Below are 26,780 nucleotides of genomic sequence, written 5' to 3' on the forward strand. Positions count from 1 at the left end.
TCAAGCTTGGCTGAGGACAGAGCTTCAGAAGCTCGGCTTTGATCGCTCCGACCATGCCAGTCTTGACTCTTCGAATGATCCGACCAACAGGAGCATCGCGAACAATAGCAGCGATCTGCTCAAATACATTTCAAGCCAATGCTGTGCCAGGCCCATCAAGACTTGCGCCATCGACCCTCCCGACACCCTTTGTAGTTGCAACGCGGCTGTGTGGAATCTCTTCAAAAGCATCTCTGCGTAGCGCTTCTGCTCTTCTACTTTCAAATCGAGACAGTGCTCAGTTTCAGAATGGCCAACGCTCCTCTCGCGCATTGCTCCCAAAGCCTAGTGTCCGCACCTACTCTACCACTCCTGCTGGCGTCAAGACCACCTATCCAAGTTCAGTACCACCAACCGACGAGAATAGCCAGCATCACAATAGGAACAAGCTCGGCAAGGAACGCGATCAGGGCTACCTCGCTTTCACCAAGTCCAGTCTCTTCAAGCTCACACTTCCACTCCAACCGCCAAGTTCTGACCCCGCCTCCCCCTCCTCCAAGAGCTCTTCGGCCAAAGCCAGGGCAGAACGGAAGGGCACCCCGCAGAGATCAGAGGTTGAAGAGAAGCAACGCAAGAGCATCTCCGACAAGCCTTGGGAACAGGCTGCAGAGACGCCAGGCCCACCTGTCTCGCAAGTCAATCATCGTGCGCATTCCAACCTCCATGGTCCCGAGAATGGCGAGCCCTCCGATATCGAAGCCGATGAATATGATGCCGAAGCGCCCGCCCATAGCGTTGTCTTTCTTCTCCACAGTGCACAACCTCTGAGCTATGTTGCCAGCCTCATTCGTGCCGAGGGTCCGAGTCCAGAGCCGAGTCAGTATCAGCTCCAAGAGGTGCAGCAGGCAAACGCTTCCTCCGGAGATCAAGGCGACAAGAAGGACAAGGTCAGCATTCCAGTGGGACCAACATCTTCACCGGAGCGAAAGGACAAGCGTATCACCTTGACACAAGAGCAACTCGAGATGCGCGAAACGCTGCTTCGACAGGGCTTCGTCGATCCCCTCGGTGATCCCCCCATTTCCTTCCATACTCGTGCCGCTGACGGCAAGCGCTGGTCGCCTGCAACAGGCATCGGTGACTTCCTCCGCGACGCTGCACGTATCGGCTCCTTCGTCATCCGCATCGGAGAGCGCAACGTCTACGTCACCGTCCCCTCCTTTGAGGACCGTACACGTTTCCTTCGTGCCAGCTTGTACGCCAAGACAGAGCAAATCGAACAGCTCGTCAAGCTCAAGGCAGAGTGCGACCGCATCGCCCACATGGGAACCAAGCGACTCTCCTTTGCTGGTGTGGCCATCCTGAGCGCCTGGTGGGGCTCGGTCGCCTTTCTCACCTTCTGCACTGAGCTTGGCTGGGACGTCATGGAGCCTGTCACCTACCTTACCGGTCTTGGCACCATCCTGGGTGGTTATATCTGGTTCCTCATTCATAATCGCGAGGTATCCTACCGCGCTGTACTCAACGAGACTACATCTAGGCGACAACAGAAGCTGTACATCAAGAAGGGGTTCAACGTGGAGCGCTATCAAGAGCTCATCGAGGAGGTCAAGGATCTGCGAAAGGCCATCAAGAAGGTCGCTGAGGATTACGACCTCGAATGGGATCAAGGCGAAACCAGAGCAGGCAAGCAGAACAAGAAGGCACTCAAGATCATCCGTAACCACGAAGCGGCATCTTTCCGCTCCAAGAGGGAGGACGTAGGCGAGGATAGGGATGGAGATGACACCGGCAAGGACAACAGGCATGTCAGCAGCGCTGAACACGAAGCTGAGGATAAAGATGGCGATGGTCAGCCAGACAATGTACAGGAAGATCACTCCAAGCTCAAGATCAGGAAAAAGAAGGCCAACGAGACCGAGCCTCGTCGTCACTATTCGACATCCGCGCGACGACCCACCATCTCCGCCTCTGCCAGGGCAACGTCTCAAGTGAGATATTACAGCAGTAGCTCGGAGCAAGCATCTGCATCGTCGGCCTCGAAGGCAGCTGTCGCCAAGTCCACCTTGGAGGCTACCACTAGGAGCTCTGCAGCTGCACCAACCTCACAAACCAAGAAACCATTCAGCATCAAGCCTTACATGGCTCTGAGCCGCATCGACAAACCCATCGGCACCTGGCTTCTTTACTGGCCTGGTGTATGGTCCATTGTTCTCGCCTCGCACACACTCGGCCTGCCCTTCACCACGCCACTCTTCTACACTTTGCTGTTCGGCGTCGGTGCCATCGTCATGCGTGGAGCCGGATGCACCATCAACGACATGTGGGACGTCAAGATGGACCGGATGGTTGAACGCACCAAGACGCGTCCACTGGCTGCTGGTGACATCAGCCAGTTCCAAGCTCTCTGCTTCCTTGGTGTACAGCTCAGTGCTGGTCTCGCTGTTCTGGTCAACTTGAACCTTTACAGCATCATCCTTGGTGCAAGCTCGCTAGGCGTTGTCGTGCTGTATCCACTCATGAAGCGCGTGACCTACTGGCCGCAATTGGTGCTGGGCTTTGCGTTCAACTGGGGTGCCATGCTCGGATGGTCCGCCGTCGCGGGTGCTGTTGACTGGTCCGTTGTCTTGCCATTGTACGCTGGCTCCATCTTTTGGACCTTGGTCTATGACACAATCTACGCACACCAAGACAAGACCGATGACGTTCATGCCGGTGTCAAGTCGACTGCATTGCTGTTCGCAGACAAGGCCAAGCCGGTCCTTTCAGCCTTCTCAGCTGCGACCATTGGACTGTTTACATACAGCGCATCGAAGGCCATCCCCCCTACGATTGCTGCTAAGCACACCACTGCAGCTGAAGTACTCGCTCCTGCCCAGAGCACTTCGGTCGGCGACCTCGTCCTGTCGCCCTCCATTCTTGACAGTCTCGCTTCTGTATCGCCCATGCTAGATGCGCTTGCTCATCACCATCCCTTCTTCTGCGTAGCACTTGCAGGCGGTGCATCGCACCTTGCCTGGCAAGTCCGAACGGTCAAGTTGGACGATCGTCCGGACTGCTGGCACAAGTTCTGCTCCAATACGACATTCGGCTGGATCATCGTTTCCGGTCTTATTGCCGATTATGCGGTTTGGCTATATCTCAATGAGGGGCATGCGGAGTCGAAAGGAAACGAAGAAGGACAGTGAAGCATGAGATCGCCAAGCTTCACAATACAAAAGCATAGAGATAGCTACATCACAAAAGCATTCACAAGCATGAACTGACAAAACGTCAAACGTCGAAGTCTGATGCGACAAAAATGGTTTGAGAGGCGGTTGAGATGCGGACGATACATGGACAAATACAGGCAAGCGTGCAGACAGAAGAGAGGATAGAAAATCTCGGAATAATGGTGGCAAATGTAACTTCTTGATGGAGTGATGGAGCAAAGCGTGTACGATCGCGACTAGCTCTACGCGTTTGACGCAGTTGGTTTGGCCTCATTGATGTTTTCCGCAGCGAAAGCAGAGAAGAATCCTTGGCCCTCCTTCCACTCCTGGAAGCCCTTCTGCAATCTGACGCTGAGACTCTCGAACGAGTCAAGAGCAGGTCGGACGTCGAGCACGAATTCGGGATCCTCCTTGTCCGGATCATCGGGAACGCTGTAGTAATCGATAACGTATCTGACCTCCTTTCCATCCTGGTCTGGCCTCCTTACGACCCAATCGTGACGGTCGAAGGGTGGCTCGGAACTGAAAGTGTTGGGCATGATCTTGGCCATCATTCCAAACAACCTTGCTTTGGGTGTCTTTGTACCGGGCTTGCCCTGGAAACGAGCGAGTTCGGCACGAGAAGCGTCGGCACCTGCAAGCTTCTCCCATTCAAGCACTTCGAGCCATGCCTGTTCATTGAGGAAGTTGTGCACCATGACCATGGTTTCGACGTGCTCTTCGGGAGTCTCCCAGCCCTTACGGACAAGTGCGTTGTAGAATTGCTGTGGAGACGGGTACTCCCACTTTTCGGTCTGCTCTTCAGAGGGCTTGCTAGCATTGTGCTTGACTGGGCACGCGGAAGGCGCATCGTATGGAGAAGCACCGGGTGCAGCCGAGTTTCGCGACCGAGGGATGGAGGAGACGACTCGCTCTGTGGAGAGGGGCGTCTGCTGTTCTGGTGCTTTATCCTGACCGAGGGTGGGCATCATGTTGAGAGGGTTCAATGTCGAAGACCATGGCTTGGAGGATGAGGAAGAGGAAGAGGATGAGGATGAGGATGCTGATGTTGATGGAGTCATGGCACCGGCAGACGTATGCTTTGCTGCTGATTTAGAGGCGAGATAGGCGTCGCGATTTTCGTGAGGGATAGGGCACTGGCCTCCGGACGAAGGGACCATCTTTATTGGCGACGGCTTTGGTGGTGCTGGCTGAGACGGCACAGCAGAGCCACTGCCACTGGCATGCATGGGGCAGCCAGGAGGTGGCGATGCAGACGACGAGGACGAGGACGATGCTGCAGATGACGAACTTGCTTTCATAGAGCGTAGGATCTCATCGCGATGCTGCGAAAGCTTGTAGGCCATGAATCCAGCAACAGCAGCCTGGTTGTTGGTGTTGGGGTTTTGGTCCAATGCCGCTTGGGCGCGGATGGCGCGCACGATCTCTGCGGGGTTCATGTTGTTGTTGTAAGTATGGATGGCGAAGAAGGGAGACTGGCCTGTTGTGTGAACAGGTTGTGACGTTGTGGTAGCACGTAAGTAAGTTGACGGCCACGGCGAGGTTCATGAAGGTTTGAAAGCGAGAGAACCCTTCTTGTTGTCCGCTCCTGTATTGCGGTGGAGGGAGAGGGTTCGAAATTCAAGCAGGCTCAGTGGCTGCCACTTTCTGGCAAATTTTCGAGTCAAATCTCGAACACATTCAAGCCCGACTTCCGAGAGACCCTTTCTGACAAATCAAGGCCCGGAATGTTCCTGCTTTAGCCGGAGTTGGAGGGAAGCAAACCGTTCTTGACAAAGCCGAGGAGGTGACATGGGGGATTATGTCAGCTTCGGTCAAGCCAAGTTGAGTTGAGTCCTTTTTTCCTCTCCCATTCTTCTCCACAGTCACATTGAGGAGGTGTGTTTCTTTCCAAAGTCACATCAAGCAACACAGGCACACATGCACACATGCATGGATGGATGGACACACACACGCACAGACAGATGCATGCACGCACACACGGACACACACATGCATGCATGCCAGGCAGGCAGGCAGTCAGTCTGTGTTTGGCCTATTCTTCCTCCTTCCTCCTTCCTCCTTCCTCCTTCCTCCTTCCTCCTTCCTCCTTCTGCCTCCTCCTCTTGTTCTTTTCCATAGGCTACTCCTTGTTCTTGTCAATCTGGCAGCTGAGTCATCTCATTGCCTTGTCTCAAGCCAAGGCAACTTGACTCAGCAACTCAAGTGTCACAATGGTGACTTTGGCTATGATGGGTTGGCCCAGCTTCAGCTTCGACTTCTCTCCTCTTCTTCCCTTTGGCACTTCAGCCAACGAAGCCAAGGCAACTTGGCTCAGCAACTCAAGTTTCACATTGGCAACTTTGACTCAGCACCTTGATGAAAGGGATGGGATGGCTTGAGCAATTCAAAACAATGGTTTAGCTCAGCTTCAGCTTCTCTCCTCCTCTTCTTCCCTTTGGCACCTCAGCCAACGATTAGTGGTCCAGGCTGGCTAGCTGGACAGCTTGGGTGAAAGCATCAACCTTGCTTAGTCTGGCATGGTGCCAGTGTTGCCCTTGGGAAAGAGAATGATGCTCTCCCTTTGGCAGGACTTGCTTGCTGCTGGCTTTTCATGGCACATATAAGAGGCCCAGATCATTCCCACATCCCAGGTTTGCCCTTCCTTTCCCTCATCTTCCTTGACCTTCATCTTCTTCCTCTCAGCTTCACTCTAAATTTGTCTGTAGCATCCCTCTTGCAACCAACTGAGCCAGCCAAATTCACTTCTTCTCTCTACCATGTCCAATGCGCCTTTGTGCCCTGTTGGGTGATTTGGCCAGGTAGTGCCAACAGCAGCAACTTGCATGGGGAAGTTCAGTGACCACACCTCCCTTACAGAGGAGCACCTTTCCAGGTGGGCCAAGGAGGTATCAAATTGCTTTGATGACAACCCAGCCTTCTTGGAGTTGTGCAAGAATCTAGCTGAGGTGGAGCAAGACCTTAACAGTATGTTCCATGCACAACACCTCTCACCTGGCACCCACTTGGGGAATGCTGTGGTGGAGCAGTTCTTGTGTACTTTTTGCAACAAGGTTTTCCTCCCACATGCTTACAGTCCTCACTCAATCATCACTGCTGATGACATCCTCTCATCCCCACCTAGACATGATGTCTCAGCCAATTGCTTGTTTTGGAAGATGGTTGCCAAATTCTGCATCTATCATCAGAAAGAGTCGTTTCTCAACCCAGAGCAGAAGTGATACGGCCCAGTCCATCGAGTCAGCACAGTGGATCCTTGTCGGTGACAGGCTACTGTATGCAAATTGCACCATGTGACGGAGGCTGGTCTGTATTTGACGGTGTGGTACAGTACTGTACAGTCCCTGTCCAAAGTTTGGGGACAGGGTCCAATAGACAATAAATCAACCGTCCAATAGCATACCTTCCATCTGCTTGGAGGAGTGGTTGTAAGCGGTCACGTGCCAGAGACTAGTTTTGGGTGTTATTTGTTCAGTATAGATGGGGTTGATTGAGTAAGGACTACTCGGTATGTTTTGACTTAAAATGTAACCAGATGTCTTTGACTAGCAAGTCTTGGCTGACCACCTTGAACACTCCATTCAGAGGTTGCACAGCACATATGCTGTTTGTTGGAGAGTGAGTGATACCCTCTCCCTACAGTATGAGTGTTCACAGTACTGTTGATAATGCTCTTGGACATCATCTGGACTGTGATATGTTAATTGCCTACAGAGAACAGGAGTTACTGGACTGCAGGTGTGAGTCACCACCTACAATAACTAACTGGACTGCAGGTGTCAAGCAACACTGCCTACAGCAAGGGACTGGACTGCAAGTGTTGAAGAACACCACCTACAGTAAGGGACTGGACTGCAAGTGTTGAAGAACACTGCCTACAGTTGAGAACTGGACTGCAAGTGTCTGGAAGACACTGCCTACAGTTGATGCCTAACAGTGATACAACACACACATTTGAGGGTCATTGCAAGAGCACTGCTATTGCAATGGTACAAAACTAAGAGTCAAGTAAGTAAGTAAGTAAGTAGCATGTTGAGTGGATGAGGATCCACTCATATGCTATGGTGAAATGGGAGTATTTATGTGTTCAATTGGTGTCACCTGTGACACCTATCCCATTCCTCTTGAGGGGCCTTCATCCCCCATTTGACACTGTCTCTCCTGCTGGTGTCGATCCCATTGATGCTGTGCCCCTACCATCTGCACAGCATAATGGTTATGCATCACTGCCCTTTTGCCTTCATGCTCCCTTTCTGCTTGATGATGTGTGATGACCCCTTCGACACAGCTCCTCCTCTTTGTTTAACCAATCTGTTCACTGCTTCCTTCTTTCTTCACCAGCAACCACCTTCCCATCCTTATCTCATGAATCCCCTTAGCCACCTGTTGGACCTCATGACCAAACCCCTTGGTCATGCAGTCGCCCCCTGTGCTTGGTCCTGTGTGGCTATATGCATGCACCCCTCAAGCAGTAACTGTCTGTGTGATGCTGAGCTCAGTCCCCTGCTCCTACATGTGGTTATCTCTGTGTGCTTCTCCTTCTAAAGCCAGTACCTTCCTTCCTGAATCTCCTGATACTTGCTTGTATCAGCTGACTTGCTGAGGCATGCTGATCTGATTGATCCTCATGAGATTAACCTGGAACCCAGAGTTTGGTCAATCTCATAAATCATATGCACTACCAGCCCAATTAGCTTTGTCAATTCCTGATGACTTGGTGCTGATCAATTTTGCACCCCCTTCATATGTTGATCCATTGATCCTGTGACATTACCATGAATGCCATCAGTCAATTTGGCACACCCTTCTTGCGCTGGCCTGCTGGCCCTGTGACAGTGGTCTCTAATAAGTGTCAGACTGAGCAAAACACACAGTGAGCAAGCTTGGAAGAAGAGCTTTTGATTGCAGTGAGTCTCAGAGCCAACTAATACTTGAGCAGACCTCCATGCTTAGTAAGCACTTGCTCCATGCAATGCTCCATTGACTTGATCACAGGTTTGATATGTTCAAGCATGATCTGGGTGTTCCACACCTCCTCTGCAGCTCTGGCAAGTTCATCCCAGGTTTTTGGTACTGGCAAATGCTTACCAAGCAAGTTTTTGAACACATACCATATGTTCTCAATAGGGTTAAGGTCTGGAAAAGCTGGTGGGTGTTCCTGCATCTGTATGTTGTATTTGACCCACTGTTGCTTGCAGATAGCAGCCTGATGACAGCTGCTGCCATCTTTGACAACTGACAGGCTGTCAGGGTATGCACTAACAGCAGTTATGGCATCCTGGAGCAGGCTGTCAATGATCCAATCATGATACCTGACAGCTGTGAGGTTCTTGGCAGGATCCCATTGATTACCCAACCCCAGTTGCTTCTTCCTTGGAGCCAATGGGAGCACAACCAATGGGGCTTTAAAGTTGAATGCAATGCCAGCCCATACCTGGATGCTGAAATGGCCAAAATGGAATGTTGGAACCATGTTGTTGATGTCTTCTTGAGTGTTTTTCCAGCAACTAACCCATGTGCATCTGGGCTGGTAGCCAACCTTGACAGCTGCCTTGTCTTTGAACAGCACTTGCTTCCAACCAGTGGAGCTGTTAGCCTTGGCCCATTCTAGACATTTATGCCAGTTTTTGGATGTCAGAAATGGCTTTCAAAGCACAATCTGGCAGTTAATACCAGCCTGGTATGCTGCTTTTTGGAGCTGCATTATTGGAATGCTGCCAAGTGATGCTGACAGCTGCTGCCATGATAGAAACAGGTTTTTGAGTACCTCACACTGAAGGTATTGGTCTGAGGTAGCTGTCCAGGAGCACAGATGGCTGGATTGTGCTTTTGTTTCAAAGGAACCATGCTCCTTAAAGTTATGGATGGTCTTGTGAACTGCTGTCTTGGAAACACTGCTTAGCTCTGCAATTTGTCAAATTGGCAGCCCAGTATCATGCATTGCAATGATTGAGGCATGCTTGCTTGAAGAGAGCTCATTGCCACAGACCATGTCAGTGTTTGAAGTGTTCTTGCTTAGTATGATGGGACTGTACTGTACGGTTTTGATGCATGGCATTGAAGAATGCTCAGAGCAGCTAAGAGGGCAATGCCACGGGGAGCAGTGGATCGGGCAGATCAACGGAAGCTCGTCGAGGATCCCGATCTGGCCTGCTAACGCATTGGATGCAAGGATCGTCAAAATGACGGCACGCCGAAACCCACAGGCAGACACACACAGGCCAAAGGGACGAACCTGCTTCCTCATTGAGCTGTCCGGATATTCAAAGACATCTTTGTATCGGCACAAGAGTTGTCCCAATTTTGCAGGCTAGGCAGCAGAACCAGATCCAAAAGAGAGCGTGGCGTAGTAGCTTGCAGGAACACCTCGGATTCGACTCCCGATCTTTACGTGCAGGATCATTCGTATCACGCTTCTTGGCCTGTGTCTGTCTGTGTGCCTTTGCTGTTCGGCAGTCAGTCTGCGCGCGATCTGTTTCGGATCTAGCCGCCTCAAGCCCCTTCCACCTTCCACCCCCCCACAAACACACACACAGCCAGCCAGCCAAGCGATGCTGCCTCGCTACTCTGGTACTGAGCAGCCGAGCGAAGCAATTACTCGCATCTCTCTTCTCGAGTCTTGGACGGCAGCGAACTTTTTTCGAACAGCTTGCAATGGCTACCGGCATCGTCTTGATCGACACTATTTTACATCTCCGGTCAAATCCGAAGCGCAGCCTTCAATGGTACCGAGTCTCAGCTTCTTGCAGAGTGACGTTGGTACACTGGCGAGTTGACTTGCGATCAGAAAGAGCCAAGAACATCGGAGAAAAGCGAAGATAGAATCACAGCTATCATTCAAGCAGCTGATGGCTTGGCGCTTACTATCTGTCTGGCTGACGTGCTTATCTTCGGATGGATGCCGACTCACAAGCAAGCAACATTTGATACAAGATCCGAGCGTTTCGCCCTTCTCGATTTTGTGTGTGAGTTGTTTGTTGCAGCAAGTCTTGCTCCATGGCCGAAACGGGCGATATCCCCGAGCTTTCAAGGTTGAGCCAAATTTACGCTCTCTATGTATGGGTTGCGTGCTATGTGTGTGTGTGTGTGTGTGTGTGTGTGTGTGTGTGTGTGTGTGTGATGTTGCAGAAAATCACAAATCAAAATCACAATTCAGGGCAAGAGAGCTTCCTGCGACGCTCAAGCTCGCCTCGAGCTTTCGTGTGTGGTTTGCAGAGCGAGAGAGAGAGGGAGGGGAAATTCGAGCAAGTCCTCGCTCAGTCGCCAGATCCGACACCTTCTCAACAACAGCGCACCCTTTCCAGTCGAGCTTCTGACTGGCAGCTGCACCCCTCTCTACTCTTTCTCGACCTGGCGGTTTGGGTTTGCAATTCTCGCTGCTGCTTTGTTCGAATTCACTCGGCTCTTTCCAGGTTGCTTGCTCCTCCACCGTCTCCACACCCACATCTCATGCTCTCGTTGCAAAGCCACACGACCGATCTTGTCGAAGCGCCCACATTGTAGCCTCCCTTTCATCCACCTCATCATCACTCTCGCTTTCACTTTCTGCATCTTCCAACACACAGCAGCAAGTTGGTCTCGCGCACTTTCTTTGAGCACATTCTTCAGATCATCGACCATCACCGACACTCGCTAGCCGCAACAGTAACGCTTCGCCTCTTGTCAGTCAATACCATGCAGCTTCTACACTAAAGCCACCATCGCATCCGCAGCTCTGTTCACCTCGGTGTCGCGGGTCTTCAGGTCTGCGGGAGCTCCGACAACAAGCATCGAGATCTGGTGCGCCTATTCTTGAGCGAGCCAGCTTTGTGATTGCAAGCATGGCATCGCAGAATGCGGAAGAGCCGATCGGATGGGCCGCTCCTTCAGCCATCGACACCTCACTGTCCATTGCTCCTGAACAGAATCCATCCGACGCTCCAGCTACAAGCCAGGTTGAAGGTGCGGTCTCTGACGGAGCCTCTTCCGATCGCAGCAGCAGCACATCTGCTCCAAGTCCTGCTTATCCCTCGCTCAGTATGGCCACGGCAGGACAAGGCTTGAGTGCCGTCGGTGCTTCCTCAACGGGCGCGTCGGTCGACCCCAGCGTCGAAAAGGAAGCGACGCTACCTTCCTCTCAACTGTTTAGCTCGCCTGCTTTGCCATCAGACACCAAGGAGCTTGCCCAGCCCATCTTGATAACACCCGCTTATGACTCGAATGCCCAATTCTCACCACAGAAACCAGCCGACCCTACGCTTCTTGGCGTCGAAGCTGCTTCCCGCAGCTCCACCCCCGCCTCAGCTTCGCCTTCAGTCATCTCTGGCACTTCCACACCAGCACGTTCTGCCGCCAACGAGCTCCATCTCTACGCCCAGCGCATCCAACAGCAGCTCCTCAATCAACACGTTCGAGATCGGTTGCATGGAGCATCAGCTCAGGACCCATCGAGCACACCGCCCTTGCTTCCGCATCAGCACGGCCATCTCGCCTCAGCAACCGCCAGCGCCTACAACTCGCCTCCTGGGTCCGGTCGATCCTCTCCCAATCTGTCAGGCTCCACTCGATCTCACCAAACACCTCGGGTACTTGAGACTCGTCGTCTTGACATCCAAACCCATACCAGTGGTCGTCGCATGGTCAACCAATACCTCATCGAGGGTGAGCTTGGCCGCGGTGTCCACGGCAAAGTCCGACTGGCTAGAGATCTGGAGACCGGCGAGCGCGTGGCTGTCAAGATTGTAGAGAGGGAAGCTCGCAAGCGTCTCGGTGCTGGTCTCGGTCTCCTTAACCGCAACAACCGTCACAAGATTTCTTTCCCACTCTCTGGCCCCGCCCACCGCCTTGAATCGCCACCAAACGAGCGCCAGCAAGGACAAGATGCCCAGAGCAGCAATGTCAATGAACAGGCTCAGCAAGGCTCCGACTCCCCTCATGACGACACCGACTCCGCCTCCACCGCCGTCAATGTCGTTTCAAGCACAACTTCCACACAATTCGCCCCGCTCCCAGATGTGCAACGCCCTGAGCAGTCGGATATGGAAGCAGAGCGACGCCGCGAGAAGGAGCGCGAGAAAGCACGCAAAGCGCTCCTTTGGACCACCGACCAAAAGGTACGACGCGAGATCGCCATCATGAAGAAGTGCAGCCACCAAAACGTCGTTCAGCTCAAAGAGGTCATCGACGATCCCCAGAGCAAAAAGATCTTTATGGTGCTCGAATACATGCAAGGAGGCGAGGTTGTCTGGAAGGACGAGCAGGGACTGCCCACATTAACTGTAGATGAGGCGCGCTGCATCCTTCGTGATGTCGTTTGTGGCCTCGAGTACTTACACTATCAAGGCATCATTCATCGTGACATCAAACCTGCCAACCTCCTCTGCGACAAAGATCGCAGAGTCAAGATCTCAGATTTCGGCGTCTCCCACTTTAGCTACGCCATGATGATTGCCAGCGACCAAGCTGCAGCAGCAACTGCAGTGTCCTCGTCCGCATCCTCTTCCTCCAGCAGGCTAGGTCAGCCATCTGGCTCCACTTCAGATCCAAGTCTCATGGACGATCGCGAGCTGGCAAAGACCGCAGGAAGCCCTGCCTTCTTCGCGCCCGAACTCTGCATGTCGTCCTTCTCTTCGACCTCTCCTTCGATCGAGCCGGCGTCAAACAGTGCCTCTTTGGCCGAAGCTGCTAGTGGCAAGATTTCGACAGCACCGATCCGACCCAAGGTCACCAAAGCCATCGATGTTTGGGCCCTCGGCGTTACCCTCTATTGTCTTCTTTTCGGCACCACCCCTTTCACCGCCGAATGCGAGTATGCACTCTTTGCTGTCATTCCCAACACCGACTACTCGCTCCCCACCTTCATGGGCTCCGACCGTGTCCGTGTTGGCCCAAGAAAGCAAAGGTGGCAATCCCATTCGCAGTGGACCGACGAAGAAGCCGACGCACAGCCAGCAAGCCCCTCAGAGCTCTGCCCGGACGCCGACCCTGACAGCCTCAGCCAAGATGCGAGACAACTTCGCGACTTGATGGATCGCTTGCTCGAGAAGGATCCCACCAAACGTATCACACTTGAAGAGGTCAAGAAGCATCCTTGGGTCACTCGCGGCTTGCAAGACGCACCTGCATGGCTCTCCGAGACGGATCCGCAGCATCTGCCTTACGTCGAGATCTCGCATGCCGACGTCGAGGACGCCTTGACCGGCTTCTCCAAGCTCAAGCAGCGTGTCAAGAGGTGGCAATCAAAACTGTTCGACTCATTCGTAGGCGGACGACGACGTAGTAAGTCGGTTAACCATTCCTCTGCCTCTTCCTCGATCCATGCGGATGGACGCACCGATTCTGGCGATAGGTCGCTCCATCAAAGCCGACAAGGTACAGAGAGCAACGCCATCTCATCCCCCGCTACTCCTTTCGACTCATCGAGCCAGTCTGGTCCCTCGACATCGTCTGTACGGACCCCACGAACCCCGCTCAAGGGACCCGCTTTCTTTGGATTCCAGAAGAGCACAAGTTCTGTTGGTCGACGCGATGGTGGTACCACTCTCCGTGCCCTCACCAGCGCCCATCCAGATGAAGATGCCGATTTTGTGGCCTCCGGATCATCTGCAGTCAAGGCGTCTGAGTATTTGGGCACTTCGCCGCGCCATACGTCACCTCGGACGTTTGAAGAGAGCGTCGCAGAAGCACATGACCGAGTCTCGACCCTCTCACCCGTGATGCCGCCTCCCGTGCTGGTCGACAGTATCGATCATGATGCAATGAAAACCCCAGGCACCGTCGCGCAACGAAGAGCTTCCGCGCAATCCTCGAGCAGTGCAGGGCTGCGACCCGACGCAGGCCCACAGATTCCACAGCGCACTTCTTCCGACACGCATGGTGCAGCAGCACGAAGAGTCAGTGCCACGTCGGCGTCGTCTTCGTTCCACACTTCTTCTCCATACATGCCTTCTATGCATCGCATGCCCAGCAGACGAGATTCTGGCAGCAATGACTCGCATTCTCGCCGCGCCGCTTCACCCAGAAGATCTTTCGATTCGGAAGGAAGGTCATCGACGCTGAGTATCTCGCAGACTTCGCGAGTCTCGGGTCGTCACCGACTCGGCGGCTTCCTTCGTGGCAGTTGGTTGATGAACGGCGGCGACGACCGCAATCGTAGCTCTTCTCGTCCCAGCACTCGTGGTTCTCGCGATGCACAACCTTTCTCATCCGGCGTCAGCAACGCAGGTTTCGCCAAACGCAGCGGCAGTATTCGCAGCACCGCAAGTGTCGTCAAGCCAGGCCTAGCGCCTCCCAGCGCCTTGGGACCGCTCTCTGTCGACACGCAAGGCGCCATTAGGCAAACCGGAGTTCGCGCTGAGTCAGGCACGCCAACCAGTGCACCTGTACTGGGCAGCAATAGCAACAGTGCCCTCACAGAGTCTCCAAGCCTGTCCACTGAGCTGCTTACAGAGCCAATTGAAAGTTCGAGCCTGGCACGAAGCGCATTCAGCACCGCCAGTCAGCCGTCTTCGCCTCTCTTCGATCTTGGTGCTGTTCAACCTTTTGCCTTTGACAGCCTCGGGCGTCGCCGCCATGTCACCGCGCCTCTGGACACCATTGATCTTGAGACGGACGATGTGGACCTAGAGCTCGAACTTTCGGATGATGATCTTTCCGATGGTCTCGATGAGGCTGGCGGCGCGCGTGGTGCGATGCTCGTCAACTCTGGCAACGGCTGGACGGTTCGAAACGATGAAGACACTGACGGTGGTGATGTTGACGATGGCGGTGCGGCTTTTCTTCCCGAAGCCTACGTTCGGAAAGGGTCGAGTGGAAGTGAAAGTTCCAACGACATCCTCACGCCCTCGGTCGAAGGCGGCTACAATGTCTACAAGCCGCCCTATCAACACATCCTGTCGCCCTCCGAGTCATCCGTGCCTAATGAGAGCGGTAACACGGCAGCAACAGACCTCAGCAGTACCAACAACGTCGCTGCTACCAGCAAAGCTCCTAACGGCGCTCAGCCCACAGCACCCGCGTGCCAGACCTTTGCCATGGATGCCACCCTTTCGACGGAGGCCGCAACTCTCCGTAAAGGTGAGACCCCGTCCGTCCCAGTGGCGGAAGAGTCGCAGTTCGCCGACGTCGACGAAGAAGCTCCTCGATCCGACGAGCCTGAGTCTGTGGCTGCCAAGCTTGCTCAGACAGTCTTGGCGGACAAGGATGACGAGGATAGCGACGAGCAGTGTGTAAGCTTCCAAGCTCGTCGGAAGAGGTCCACACGTTTCCACGGTCCTCCAGCGTCGGCCGCATGAGTTGCCTTGGTTGATCAGCTTTGTGCCGATCGGCGATGTTTATTAGATTGGTTCTCCTTCACGACCTGTAGCAAGCATTGTACTTTTGACATTTCCCCATCTCGTTTACGCACGTTGATGAAGTTATACCACCTTTATGTAGCAAAGTCTCTCCGCACGCTCACTGTGAAGAAAGATTGCAGGCGACAGACTGTCCGGTGAGAAAGGTTGAGGACGTCGAGTAGTCGTGTAAGGACGAAAGTTGAAGATGCGTCGGCATCCTAAAACTGAACCACGTGGTTCGCGGAGCACAAGCGAGACACCGGTGAGTCAGAGTTGCATGTCAACATGCATTGATATGCATGTGGGACATATAAGTACTTCAACAATAACACTCAGGAGATGGCAACCCTCAGAAGGCGACAACACAGGGGTGATATGAAGAATAGTTCATTATGATCTAGTATGGGCTGAAGATAGCAATCAAGTATATATATGTTCACATTGTAGCACCTATCAATTAAACACATGACAACCATTATATGCCTGAAAAGTTGAGCTTGCTAGTAGCTCCTAAACAGTCACGTTTTACCTGTAAATCTTCAACTGATTAAGAGTCTGAAGCTCTACCGACTGAGCTAGCCGGGACCATTGATAACATGGTACAAGAAACCAAAGCTCAAGCCATAGCAAGCAAGGTCAAAGGAGGAAGAAAGGGCAAGGCAACACAACTGTGTGTCACTGATAACGAGGCCACCAACGAGTCAGACACCGAGGCAATCGATGACAACACCGATGAAGAAACTGACTCTGACTCAAACCATGACAACAATGATGGCAAGCAATACAACTTTTGTACCCTAGTGAAGCTACTTGAGCCAGTTCCAAAACTCACATCACACAACTACTATAGTTGGAGTGCCCATATCAAGTCTTTCCTATGATGTGTCCCCCATGCTATGAAGCATCTTGATGGAGCGTATGACAAGAAACATCCCAAGTGGAACCACACGTTCGATGATGCCTTAATGAATGCACTACGCAGTACCATCGATACCACTGGAGAGTTTAACATAAATTACTTGATTCTTGACATCATCAGGGAACATCATACGTTCCATAATGTATGGAAGAAGATTGAAAATGGACTCACCAATGAGGCCACCACCATATCTCATCATATTGCATTGATCACTCAGCTAGGAGAACTCAGGATGTACAGCTCAGATGTACGAAAGCTCATCCAAGAAATAAGAACCATCCAAACGGAGAGCAGCTTACTGGGAAAGCCATTCGCTGATGACACCCTGTTTTCAAATCTACAAAAGTGCACCATCCAACACCCAATGTACAAAGAAACTGTTGCTACTGTAAGCCAGCTTAGTTTCAGTGCCCTCACCACCGCCCTATCCATCCAGCAATCGGCGATCGAGAACAACCCTGCTTTGAGGGTTGATCCACACCAAGCTAGTGCCAGAGTCGCCGACAGCGATGACCAGAATGAGACACCCGGAGATGATGAAAAGGATGCCGACAGCACCAGTGCCAAGGTCGCCGCCAGACCCCAAAGGCTTCGATGTTGGATCTGCAAAAGACCTGGACATGGGATCAGTCAATGCGATGCATCAGTGACTATACCAGAAAATTCTCCCCTTGCCAGGCCCAAATAGGAGATCTGGTGCTCCCTCACACATAGTTGGCCAAGCACTTTAGATTCAAAAGAGACTTCTCATTGGATCTTAGACTCAGGTGCCAGCTATCACATGGTAAACGACTATAGCATGCTCATTGGTCCGAGGACCTGCCGAAAGCACATACTCACCGCTGGAAGCGAGGTTCTGGAAGCAACTGCTATAGGAGATGCTAGCATATCAACAAACACCGGAGATGTTCCTCTCCAAAATGTATTGTATGTTCAGCATCTCAATGTTAACCTATTGTCAACAAATTCTCTGACAGATGAAGGAGCACAAGTGATACTAGATTCAACCGGAGGGAAAATATACCTAGCAAACAGCATGTTACTCAAGATGACCAAGAATCGCGAGTGAGGACTTTTGGAGTTCCAAGGCGACACATGGCAGGAAAATGCAATGATCACATCAGCATCATTATTTGAAGGTGTTGATGAAGATTTCGAGTGTATTGAGAACAAAGTCAAGATATCCAAACAACAATTATGGCATGAGCGTCTAGGCCATCCAGGCCGAGACAAAACGAGAGCCATCATCAACCATCTAAAAGGTGACCACCCAGCAAACCTAAGTCCAAATGCTGCTTTGACATGTGAGCATTGCATCCGAGCTAAAAGCACAGCAGCTCGAATGGGTCAGGGTGGTGGAGAAAGGTCTGTCTCTCCACTTGACCTCATTCATATCAACTTGATGGTCGATTCATTGCATGCAACAGAGTACATGTGCACTTTGGTCTTGATTGATGACCACAGCAAGTACGTGTATGTATGACCTCTATTACGAAAGAGCCACGCTTTTAAGGAGCTAAAATCATTAATTGTGTATCTAGAGACACAGGCAGGAAAGAGTTTAAAAGCAATACAGTCTGATCAAGGTACTGAATGGAGGAGTAACGATGCCCATGAATGGGCACATGATAAAGGCATAGAGTGGCAAATGACAGTAGGATATGATAGCAGACAGAACGGACATGTAGAAAGGACGAACAGGAGCATAAGTGAGAAGATGTGGGCCCTACTCATGCAGAGACGATTGCCGAAGAGGTTCTGGCCATATGCAATATGGGCCGTGGCATTCAAGATGAATCTCACCCCAAGTATAGATGGTGAGGTCCCATATCAGGCTATGTTTGGGAGATCGCTGGAATGGCTTATGAAGCTTCTACATGTGTTTGGATGTTTATCATGGGTAAATATTCCTAAAGCTAAAAGAGACAATAAGAAGCTCAACCAATGGGCCGTAGCATCCATATTCCTAGGATATAGTTTGGAGAGAAGAGGCTGGCTCTTCTACAGCCCAGATTATAGACCAAATATTTTCTGGAGCAATTCAGCAAAGTTCATGGAGACCAAATGCTGGTCCAATAGGACGGAGTGGCAACCAGTGATTACACAGCCACCACCAGCGTTAACAAACGAGGAAGACTTTGGCGATCTGAGGTACACAGATGAGAACCTTTTTGACGAGAGGGAAGAGGAAGCATTGCAGGAATATACGGACATGGATAATGTCGATGAAACAGATGGAGGACAGACCTCAGATGAAGTTGCCAAGGAAGCGATCGAACACAATACCATTGCCAACAGATGGAATGATAATAAACTTTATGGATTTATGGCGACCAATGACAATGAAAGAAAGAACCTGGACCCAACCATTAGCGAGGCGCTATCCGGAGAGGACAAGAAACATTGGGAAGAAGTGATGCGTAAGGAGCTGGATGGGCTTAAGGCCATGGGCATGTGGGAAGTCGCCGATCTCCCAAAGGGTATGAACACCATCGACACGCATTGGGTACTAAAGATAAAGATGGATGCCAACCTAATCCCAACCAAGTTCAAAGCAAGGTTAGTGGCATGGGGCTTCACTCAAAGAGAGGGTATTGATTACACAGAAGTTTTCACCCCTGTAGCACCCATCCAGTCAATTCGAGGAGTTCTAGCCATGGTAACTGTATGAGACTGGGAAGTAGATTGTGTCGATGTTAAACAGGCGTACCTGAACTCGATGTTACATCATAGTATCTTCTTAAAGCCACCGCTTGGAATGAAGGTACCCCCTGGAAAGGCCCTAAAGCTAATGAAAGGCCTATATGGATTAAAGCAATCGGGTAGAGAATGGAATATGGAGCTAGACTCACACCTACAAAAGATAGGTTTCTATTGCATGCCGAGCACTCCATGCCTATACTCAAGAGGAACAGGCGATAGCATGACAATCATCACAGCCTATGTAGATGACATGCCTATAACATCACCCAGTCGCACGGAGGTAAGCTGCACTAAGGATGAGATAATGGCAAAATGGGGAACGGAAGATAAAGGACCTGTGAAAGAGTTCTTAGGCGTAAGGATAGATCGAGACAGAATATGGAGAAGGATGACACTCAATCTAATGGCTTACATTAAGGCTATGGTGAGAAAGTGGCTACAAACAACTGATCTGAAGTCATAGGTACCAATGCAGAGCCTGACAGGTATTACAGGTGGCAACAAGTGTGACTCATTGGCAGCAAAACAGTACCAAGAATTAGTTGGACAGCTTTTATGGGTATCTAACACAGCATGGCCTGACATATCATTCACCGTAGGAACACTAGCAAGATACATGTCGAGCCCAATGAGCAATGCATGGAAGGCAGCATTGCATTTGGTGAAGTACCTCAATCAAACCAGCAAATATAAGTTACTCTTCGGAGATGAAGTGAACAAACACTCGGGACAGCAAATCATTACATATACTGATGCAAATTGGGCATCAGACCCAACGAATGGATGAAGAAGCACATCAGGGGGAGTAACATACATGTATGGGTGCCTGGTTAGCTGGAGGTCACATGTTCAAAAGTGCGTGGCATTGTCAGCAGTCGAGGCTGAATTCATAGCTGCTTCGGAGGCAACGAGAGAGGCTCTTTTCTTCTCATACCTTCTCAGGGACCTGGGAGTTGAAGCCCATCCACTGACATTGCGGACAGACAGTCAAGGATGTATCCAAGTAAGCAAAGACCCCGCCAAGCATTGGAAGTTGAAGCACATCGACACAAGGTACCACTTCGTCAGAGACCATGTTCAGGAAGGAGAAGTCAAAATCGATTTTGTCGGGACAACAGACAACGTTGCAGACATCCTCACGAAGCCGCTGAAGGGCTTGGCCACATCTCGGATCACATGCCAAATAGGATTGATGATGCCATCGAGGGGGGGAGTTGAAGATGCGTCGGCATCCTAAAACTGAACCACATGGTTCACGGAGCACAAGCGAGACACTGGTGAGTCAGAGTTGCATGTCAACATGCATCGATATGCATGTGGGACATATAAGTACTTCAACAATAACACTCAGGAGATGGCAACCCTCAGAAGGCGACAACACAGGGGTGATATGAAGAATAGTTCATTATGATCTAGTATGGGCTGAAGATAGCAATCAAGTATATATATGTTCACATTGTAGCACCTATCAATTAAACACATGACAACTGTTATACACCTGAAAAGTTGAGCTTGCTAGTAGCTCCTAAACAGTCGCGTTTTACCTGTAAATCTTCAACTACGAATTATAGGGTGCTACCCCTGCACGGCTCGTGTCTCCTTGGCCATTTTCGCGACCATTATTCTAGACGTTGCATTATCAGAAACAATTTTGACACAATTCAAGCGCAACGATCCAAGAAGAACACCTTAACTCGTCCACAGAGCAATCAATGAAGGAGACACAGCTCTACCTTGACCCTGGTACCCTATCTTCTGATCATGGCTTCACACTTGGAATGGGATTGAAGTTAATATACAGTAATGTACAATACTGTATCAACGGAGTCACGTTTTAGAACATCGCTATTGGTTACATTGTAAGGAATGTCAGGGATTGACTGCCTATTCAGCCAATTTTATCTCTAAGTGAGGGTGTGAGAGTCTAGGCCTTGGCCTTGAGGTCGTCTTGATCGCCACTGTAGCCCGAACCTGCTGCATTGGTCAAGCACAAGGCGCTCGCAGCGCAAGCCTTGCTAAGCTCCAGAAGCGGGCCAGTATCTTGGGTCCAGCATTCTCGGAGCTCACGCGTATCGGAACGATGAGTGCCTTTGGAGCCGATCAGCGCGGCTTCCTCGATATCAGCATCAGTCAGGCTTGGTTGCTGCAGCAGCTCTTCGGCATAGGATTGGGAAGCTTGCTGAGCGTAATCGAGGTGATATCATGACCGCCATTCGTCGTATGGGTCTGCTCAACATGCCTAGCTTGCGCCTCAATGCATTTGATCAGTCGCCAGACTCGATCAATGAAGAGGTACTCGAAAGGAAATGGCGCTCCTGGGTAGATTACGAGAGCCGAATGCGCTTGGCTTGGTTTGTCTTCCTCTATGATCAACTTTATGGCTGTACATGGACATCTCTCCGATGATCCTATACACAGAAGTGACTTCACCATTCCCCTGCGACGAGCAGCTTTGGAATGCGAGACTGCTCGTGAATGGTACAGCCGGCTGCCTACCTACCAGTCTCAAGTCATGTCCAAGCCGTCCTTCGTCGACGTGCTCAGAAAGCGCCTCGATCCACCTCGTCACGAAGAGATTTCACTGCGTCTCAACCGAATCGAAGCACACATCCTTGCTGTGAATCTATATCGCATACGCTGGGATGCGAGCAAACGTTCAGTCCTCTTCGATATGGAAGCTTTCGCTCATGCAGAGGTGACACTGGGAAAGAACCAAGTGGTGGACGCCGCCTCAAGTACTGTGGCGTTGATTCAGCAGCAGAGAATGCTCTCCAGGAACTCTTGGAAGCAGCTCCGTCCGCAACATGACCAGACGAGACTTGATACGATGATACCACAGATACGAAATTGTATTTCATTGCTCCTCTCACAGGTTCGCGGTGAGTGCTAGCTCGTCAATGTCGTCCGTGCGTCCATGAACTTGCTCTTTACCTGACGGCGCAGTGAAAAGCTCTGAGCCATACGCAAGAGCATCAATGAAGAGCGGAAGCCTTGTACCACCGTCTGCACCAAGAGAGGGTTCGCGCTGCAGGGGTTGATGTAGAGAAAGCAAAAGAGGAACAGGGTCGTTAGCATGTCGAGCGTTAGCCGGCCGTTGCACAGAAGTATAAATCAACTTACGGTACGAATGCTGTCGAGCTCATCTTCAAATTCATTAGCGATGGCTTTGAGCCAGAGCGAGCGGAAGGCCTGTCGACGGCGCTCTTGCTGGGCCTTGGACTGCTGCGTGTTGGACGTGCTGTCGCCCTCGAAATCTCGTTTGCTCGAAGGTGACGATTTCATTGCGTTAACGATGTGCTGCCATCGCGAAGGAAGTTTAAGTTTTGCCGGTTCAAGAGCTTTTATGGCCTGCTCTCTGTGACTCGTGCGCTTCTTGACGGGAATGGAGTCCGCCTCGTCCAATTCTGGCTCGGGTGTTAATCTGAAGACATGCCTGTGCTTTCCTGATGACGAGGCTGCCGCTGAAGCATGCATGATATCACTCGGTGCAGTAGTGCGATTCTTTGAGGTGCGTTTGCGAGCAGCGGGTGAGTCCGGGTCGGACCCGTTACTCTCTGACGACGATGTGGAATTCGCAGAGCTGGATGAAGAAGATGACGACAAAGATGAGGAAGCCGAAGGCGCCCTCTTGGGTGGAGGTGACTCCCTATTCGCAGACTTCGTATTTGCCTCATCGCTTTCCGAATCGTCGTTGCTGGAAGATGAAGATGATGGGGAGGAGTCGGAGTCATCGCGTGAGGAAAGGGCAAGAGTTCTCGTTTTTCTCTGTCGCCTGCGTCGAGGTCCGGCCGACGCCTTGCCTGACTTTGACTTTTCTACCGCCATAGCTTCGCGAGCTTCTCGCTGGACTTAAGATAATATCTGACCACAAGACCGTGAAGTGGTTATGAGTATGGTGGTGATAAAGCGAGCCTTGCCGGAGATGTAGGAAGAAAAGTTTTATCGGGAGCCAAAAGGGGGTATCAAAGCTTTTGCGTTTTTAAAAACCCGGGGTTTTCGAAGAGCAGGAGGATGCGCATCCGTGCATCCGCACTTCATTTTGGAGAGTGACGAAAAAGTCAGTCCATTCTACCGGGTCCAGAGGCGTGTATATTTTGGTGAGCTTACGTAAGGTTTTTGTGCGAAATAAAAACACGTCAAAATCGAGAAACACGTGTTTCTAAAAACACTCGAAAATTGATACCCCCTAATGTTGAAGTTTGGTCCCGATAACTGGCGATCGGGTAGAGTCTAAGTACGATGTCACTGCTAGTTTTAGACAGAAGGGGGTATCAAAGTTTTTGCGTTTTTAAAAACCCGGGTTTTTTTCAAGAGTGCATTTTTCAAAAAACCGCAAAAGCTTACATAAGCTCTGCAAAGGAAAAAAAAAAACCGCATTTTCAAAAACATGGCTCAGGAGGCACATTTGCGAAAATGCGGTTTTTTTATCACTCCACATTTTCTCTCCTTTCCTCACTCTCATTGCACTTTTGCTCAGTCTCATCACACTTTTGCTCACTCCCTCTTCCTTGCACTCATTCAACATGACCTCCTCCACTGATGATTCTGGTGACATCTCTGCAGAGTTATTATGCCAATCCTCTACACCTACAATCTCTGCAACTCACATTGAAAGTGTGCCTGCACTGTCTCAATCTGGTTCTACAAGCACTCCTGACATCTGCACTTCCTGTCCAACTCGAGCCTCTAGATCTGCCACAGGCAAGAAGAACTTCACATAGTCAGGTGCCAATGTTCTTCACCTTGTCACGATCCTCTACAACAATGACTCCTACCAGTGCACTCTGCTGCCATCTTGAGAATTGGCTGAGAGCAATCCAGCCCTCAAACTTTGCAAACATCCCATTTTTCAGGATATCTCCAAGATGATTTTCCCAGGTGCATCTGTCAATCCCAATCACATCAAGTCCAAGCTGAGGTGGCTGCTAGAGACATACTACAGGGAGAAGAAGAAGCTTTCACTCACTGGAGCTGGTATGCTGCTGGAGGACATGGATGCATGCAACCCAGTAAGTTTTGGTGATCTTCATTGCTTGCAATAGTATGCTTGGATGCTGATGTCAGGGGTCTCGCGCTTGAAACCCAGGTCGGTCTGTCGAGATACTCGGTGACTATCAAACTGTGCAACAGCTATTGTCTTGGTATCGGTGACTATCAAGTTGCACAGTGACAGCAGGTGGCATTCATTGTATATACTATCATAGGTTTCGGCTGACCTCTGTGGACACTCCATTCAGGGGTAGCTCGGCACGATCAATATCAATGCTATGATGACACCAAGGTCTGGTGTGAGTGTTGATGATGATGAGGTTGATGACGTTGGTGATAAGGTTGGTGGGTGTTGATGATAATGAGGTTGATGGTGTTGGTGATAAGGTTGGTGATGTCAACACGAGTGTCCAGTGTGTTGACTTGATGCTTGAAGTGATCCCTGGACCACAGTGGACTACTGCCTTCAGTTCTATCTTGATCCGGACCACTAACCTGCTATGGGTGCCTTCGGACGTCAGGTAGTGGTGATACAACACACACACTATGATGAGGAGCAACCTTGATAGATTGCTGCTATGCTGACTGAAACTAATATATACTTATGCTGAAGTGATAACTAGTTATGATGGTTGTGTGTAGAGTGGATGAGGATCCACTTGACCTTTGATGATGAGAAGGTATGGTTATATACCTCTTCACAGCATCACCAGTGATGCTGCTCCTGCTCTCTCTCCAGAGAGTACCTTCTTCATTGAGTACTGTTCAGGGGCCTCTCCTGCTTGGCACCCCTGTGCCTCTTGAGCTGTGTCGACTCCTTCGACACTGCTCCTCCTCCTTGCTATCCAGCTGCTTGTTTGGCACCCCTGTGCCTCCTGAATGGTGTTGACTCCTTTGACACTGCTCCTCCTCCTCATGACCTGGTGTCGACTTCTTCGACACTGCTCCTTCTCCTTTGATCAATGACAGTTCCTTTGGCTCTTGTCTCTCGAGCCCCTGAGTGGTAACCATCTGCATGCTCCTTGAGCTTGGTCCTCCTCATGGCTGTGCTTGGCCCTCCTTTGCATGTGAGTCCATAGAAGTCCATGGTCTCCATGGAGACTGCACTATGACCATGCTCTCTACTGGTATCGACTAGATCTTCGATACCTGTGCTCCTTCCATATGAACCAGTGACCCTCCTGCTTCTTGAGCATCCAGGCCCATGACAGCTGATTCATACTTTTGATTTTAAACAGTCCTACATATCTCACATTGCCCTGTCAACAAAGTATGCTTGGTTTGAAAGGATGCATGAGATGATGAATGGCCAATTCAATGCTGATCCTGCAGCACTTATCACAACTCCCAGTCTTGACTTCACCAGCAATGATGAGCCTGACATGCCTTTGAACAGCTCAGCTGACATACCCATGGATATTTGTGGCAGCGAGCTGTACAATCACAGCACTCATGGCTGTGGTTTGCCTCCTATTCTTGACTTGATTGAACCCACCAACCCCCTGGCTGCTGTTGCATCCACTTCTGGTGCATCCTTTGCTGGCACTGGTGATGATGACATCTTTAACACACCTTTGCCTCCACCTTTGCAGGCTCAACCACCTTCCTCCACTGCTGGCAGTTTGGATGTCTTTGATTCCACCTCTTCTCAATCTTCAGCCCAGCTCTCTCCCAGCACCAAGCACAAGCAAGGTGCCCTTGATCACAAGCACAATGCACTTGCTGAAGCTTTCTATCATTCTTCCATTGATACCCTTCAGATCTGCCTGCAGCTTGAACAGGAATGCACCAGATGTGAGAAAATACTGGAGGCTGAGCATACCAAGTGCAAGGAGATGCACCTGCATCATGAGAGGGAGGAGAAAGAGTGTGATGAATGCATTCATGTGTGTGATTGTGAAATGGTATGGAGATGGTGCACCTCCTTTCTTCTCAGGCCAGCATCAAACAGGATGCTCATCAGAACACCAGCAACAACAACAACATGGACTCTTCATTCAATCTTCCTGTCTTGTAGCATTACATGTACCATCATCTGGTCTCAATGCAAAGTCATTTCTGAGTGTTTTTCTGTAGAGTGCAAGTATGAGGTGAATAAAAATGATGTGCAGCACAGTCACATAATGAGCTCAAAAGCATTTAAACAAAAATTTCCACTCTCACACCTCTTCTGTTACTACCACCACTCCACTCTGCAACCTTTCGGCATCGCTCTTGCTGCCATCTGTCATGGGCCTGAATGCTCAAGAAGCAGGAGGGTCACTGGTTCATATGGAAGGAGCACAGGTATCAGAGATCTAGTCAATACCAGTGGAGAGCATGGTCATAGTGCAGTCTCCATGGAGACCATGGACTTCTACAGACTCACATGCAAAGGAGGACCAGGCCCATATGCAAGGAGGGCCAGGCACAGCCACGAAGAGGACCAAGCTCAAGGAGCATGCAGATGGTTACCACTCAGGGGCTCGAGAGACAAGAGTCAAAGGAACTGTCACTGGTCAAAGGAGAAGGAGCAGTGATAGGGAACTGGCAAGCAGGTCCTGAGGAGGAGGAGCAGTGTCAAAAGAGTCAACACCACTCAGGAGGCACAGGGGTGCCAAGCAAGCAGGATAGCAAGGAGGAGGAGCAGTGTCAAAGGAGTCGACACAGCTCAAGAGGCACAGG

At 50.9% G+C, this 26,780-nt stretch overlaps 5 protein-coding genes across 5 annotated transcripts; 2 read left to right on the plus strand and 3 right to left on the minus strand.

Moving 5' to 3' along the window:
* Positions 1–53: 53 nt before the first annotated feature.
* UHO2_03010 (uncharacterized protein) lies at positions 54–3,167 on the plus strand (the record flags this gene model as incomplete). The annotated part of the gene is made up of 1 exon (XM_041555798.1): positions 54–3,167. The coding sequence occupies one exon, from the start codon at positions 54–56 to the stop codon at positions 3,165–3,167; it is 3,114 nt and encodes a 1,037-aa protein (XP_041411732.1).
* A 266-nt stretch (positions 3,168–3,433) lies between these two features.
* On the minus strand, positions 3,434–4,630 carry UHO2_03011 (uncharacterized protein; the record flags this gene model as incomplete). Its single annotated transcript, XM_041555799.1, has 1 exon — positions 3,434–4,630. The coding sequence occupies one exon, from the start codon at positions 4,628–4,630 to the stop codon at positions 3,434–3,436; it is 1,197 nt and encodes a 398-aa protein (XP_041411733.1).
* Positions 4,631–8,115: 3,485 nt separating this feature from the next.
* UHO2_03012 (uncharacterized protein) lies at positions 8,116–8,664 on the minus strand (the record flags this gene model as incomplete). The annotated part of the gene is made up of 1 exon (XM_041555800.1): positions 8,116–8,664. One exon carries the CDS (start codon positions 8,662–8,664, stop codon positions 8,116–8,118), a length of 549 nt encoding a protein of 182 aa, XP_041411734.1.
* A 2,347-nt stretch (positions 8,665–11,011) lies between these two features.
* UHO2_03013 (uncharacterized protein) lies at positions 11,012–15,463 on the plus strand (the record flags this gene model as incomplete). Its single annotated transcript, XM_041555801.1, has 1 exon — positions 11,012–15,463. The coding sequence occupies one exon, from the start codon at positions 11,012–11,014 to the stop codon at positions 15,461–15,463; it is 4,452 nt and encodes a 1,483-aa protein (XP_041411735.1).
* Positions 15,464–21,993: 6,530 nt separating this feature from the next.
* Positions 21,994–22,952, minus strand: UHO2_03014 (uncharacterized protein; the record flags this gene model as incomplete). The annotated part of the gene is made up of 2 exons (XM_041555802.1): positions 21,994–22,152; positions 22,248–22,952. The coding sequence occupies 2 exons, from the start codon at positions 22,950–22,952 to the stop codon at positions 21,994–21,996; spliced, it is 864 nt and encodes a 287-aa protein (XP_041411736.1).
* Between the last annotated feature and the right edge of the window lie 3,828 nt (positions 22,953–26,780).

The sequence above is a fragment of the Ustilago hordei genome, assembly GCF_900519145.1.
Source record: "Ustilago hordei strain Uho2 genome assembly, contig: UHO2_contig_04, whole genome shotgun sequence".
Classification (NCBI taxonomy): domain Eukaryota; kingdom Fungi; phylum Basidiomycota; class Ustilaginomycetes; order Ustilaginales; family Ustilaginaceae; genus Ustilago; species Ustilago hordei.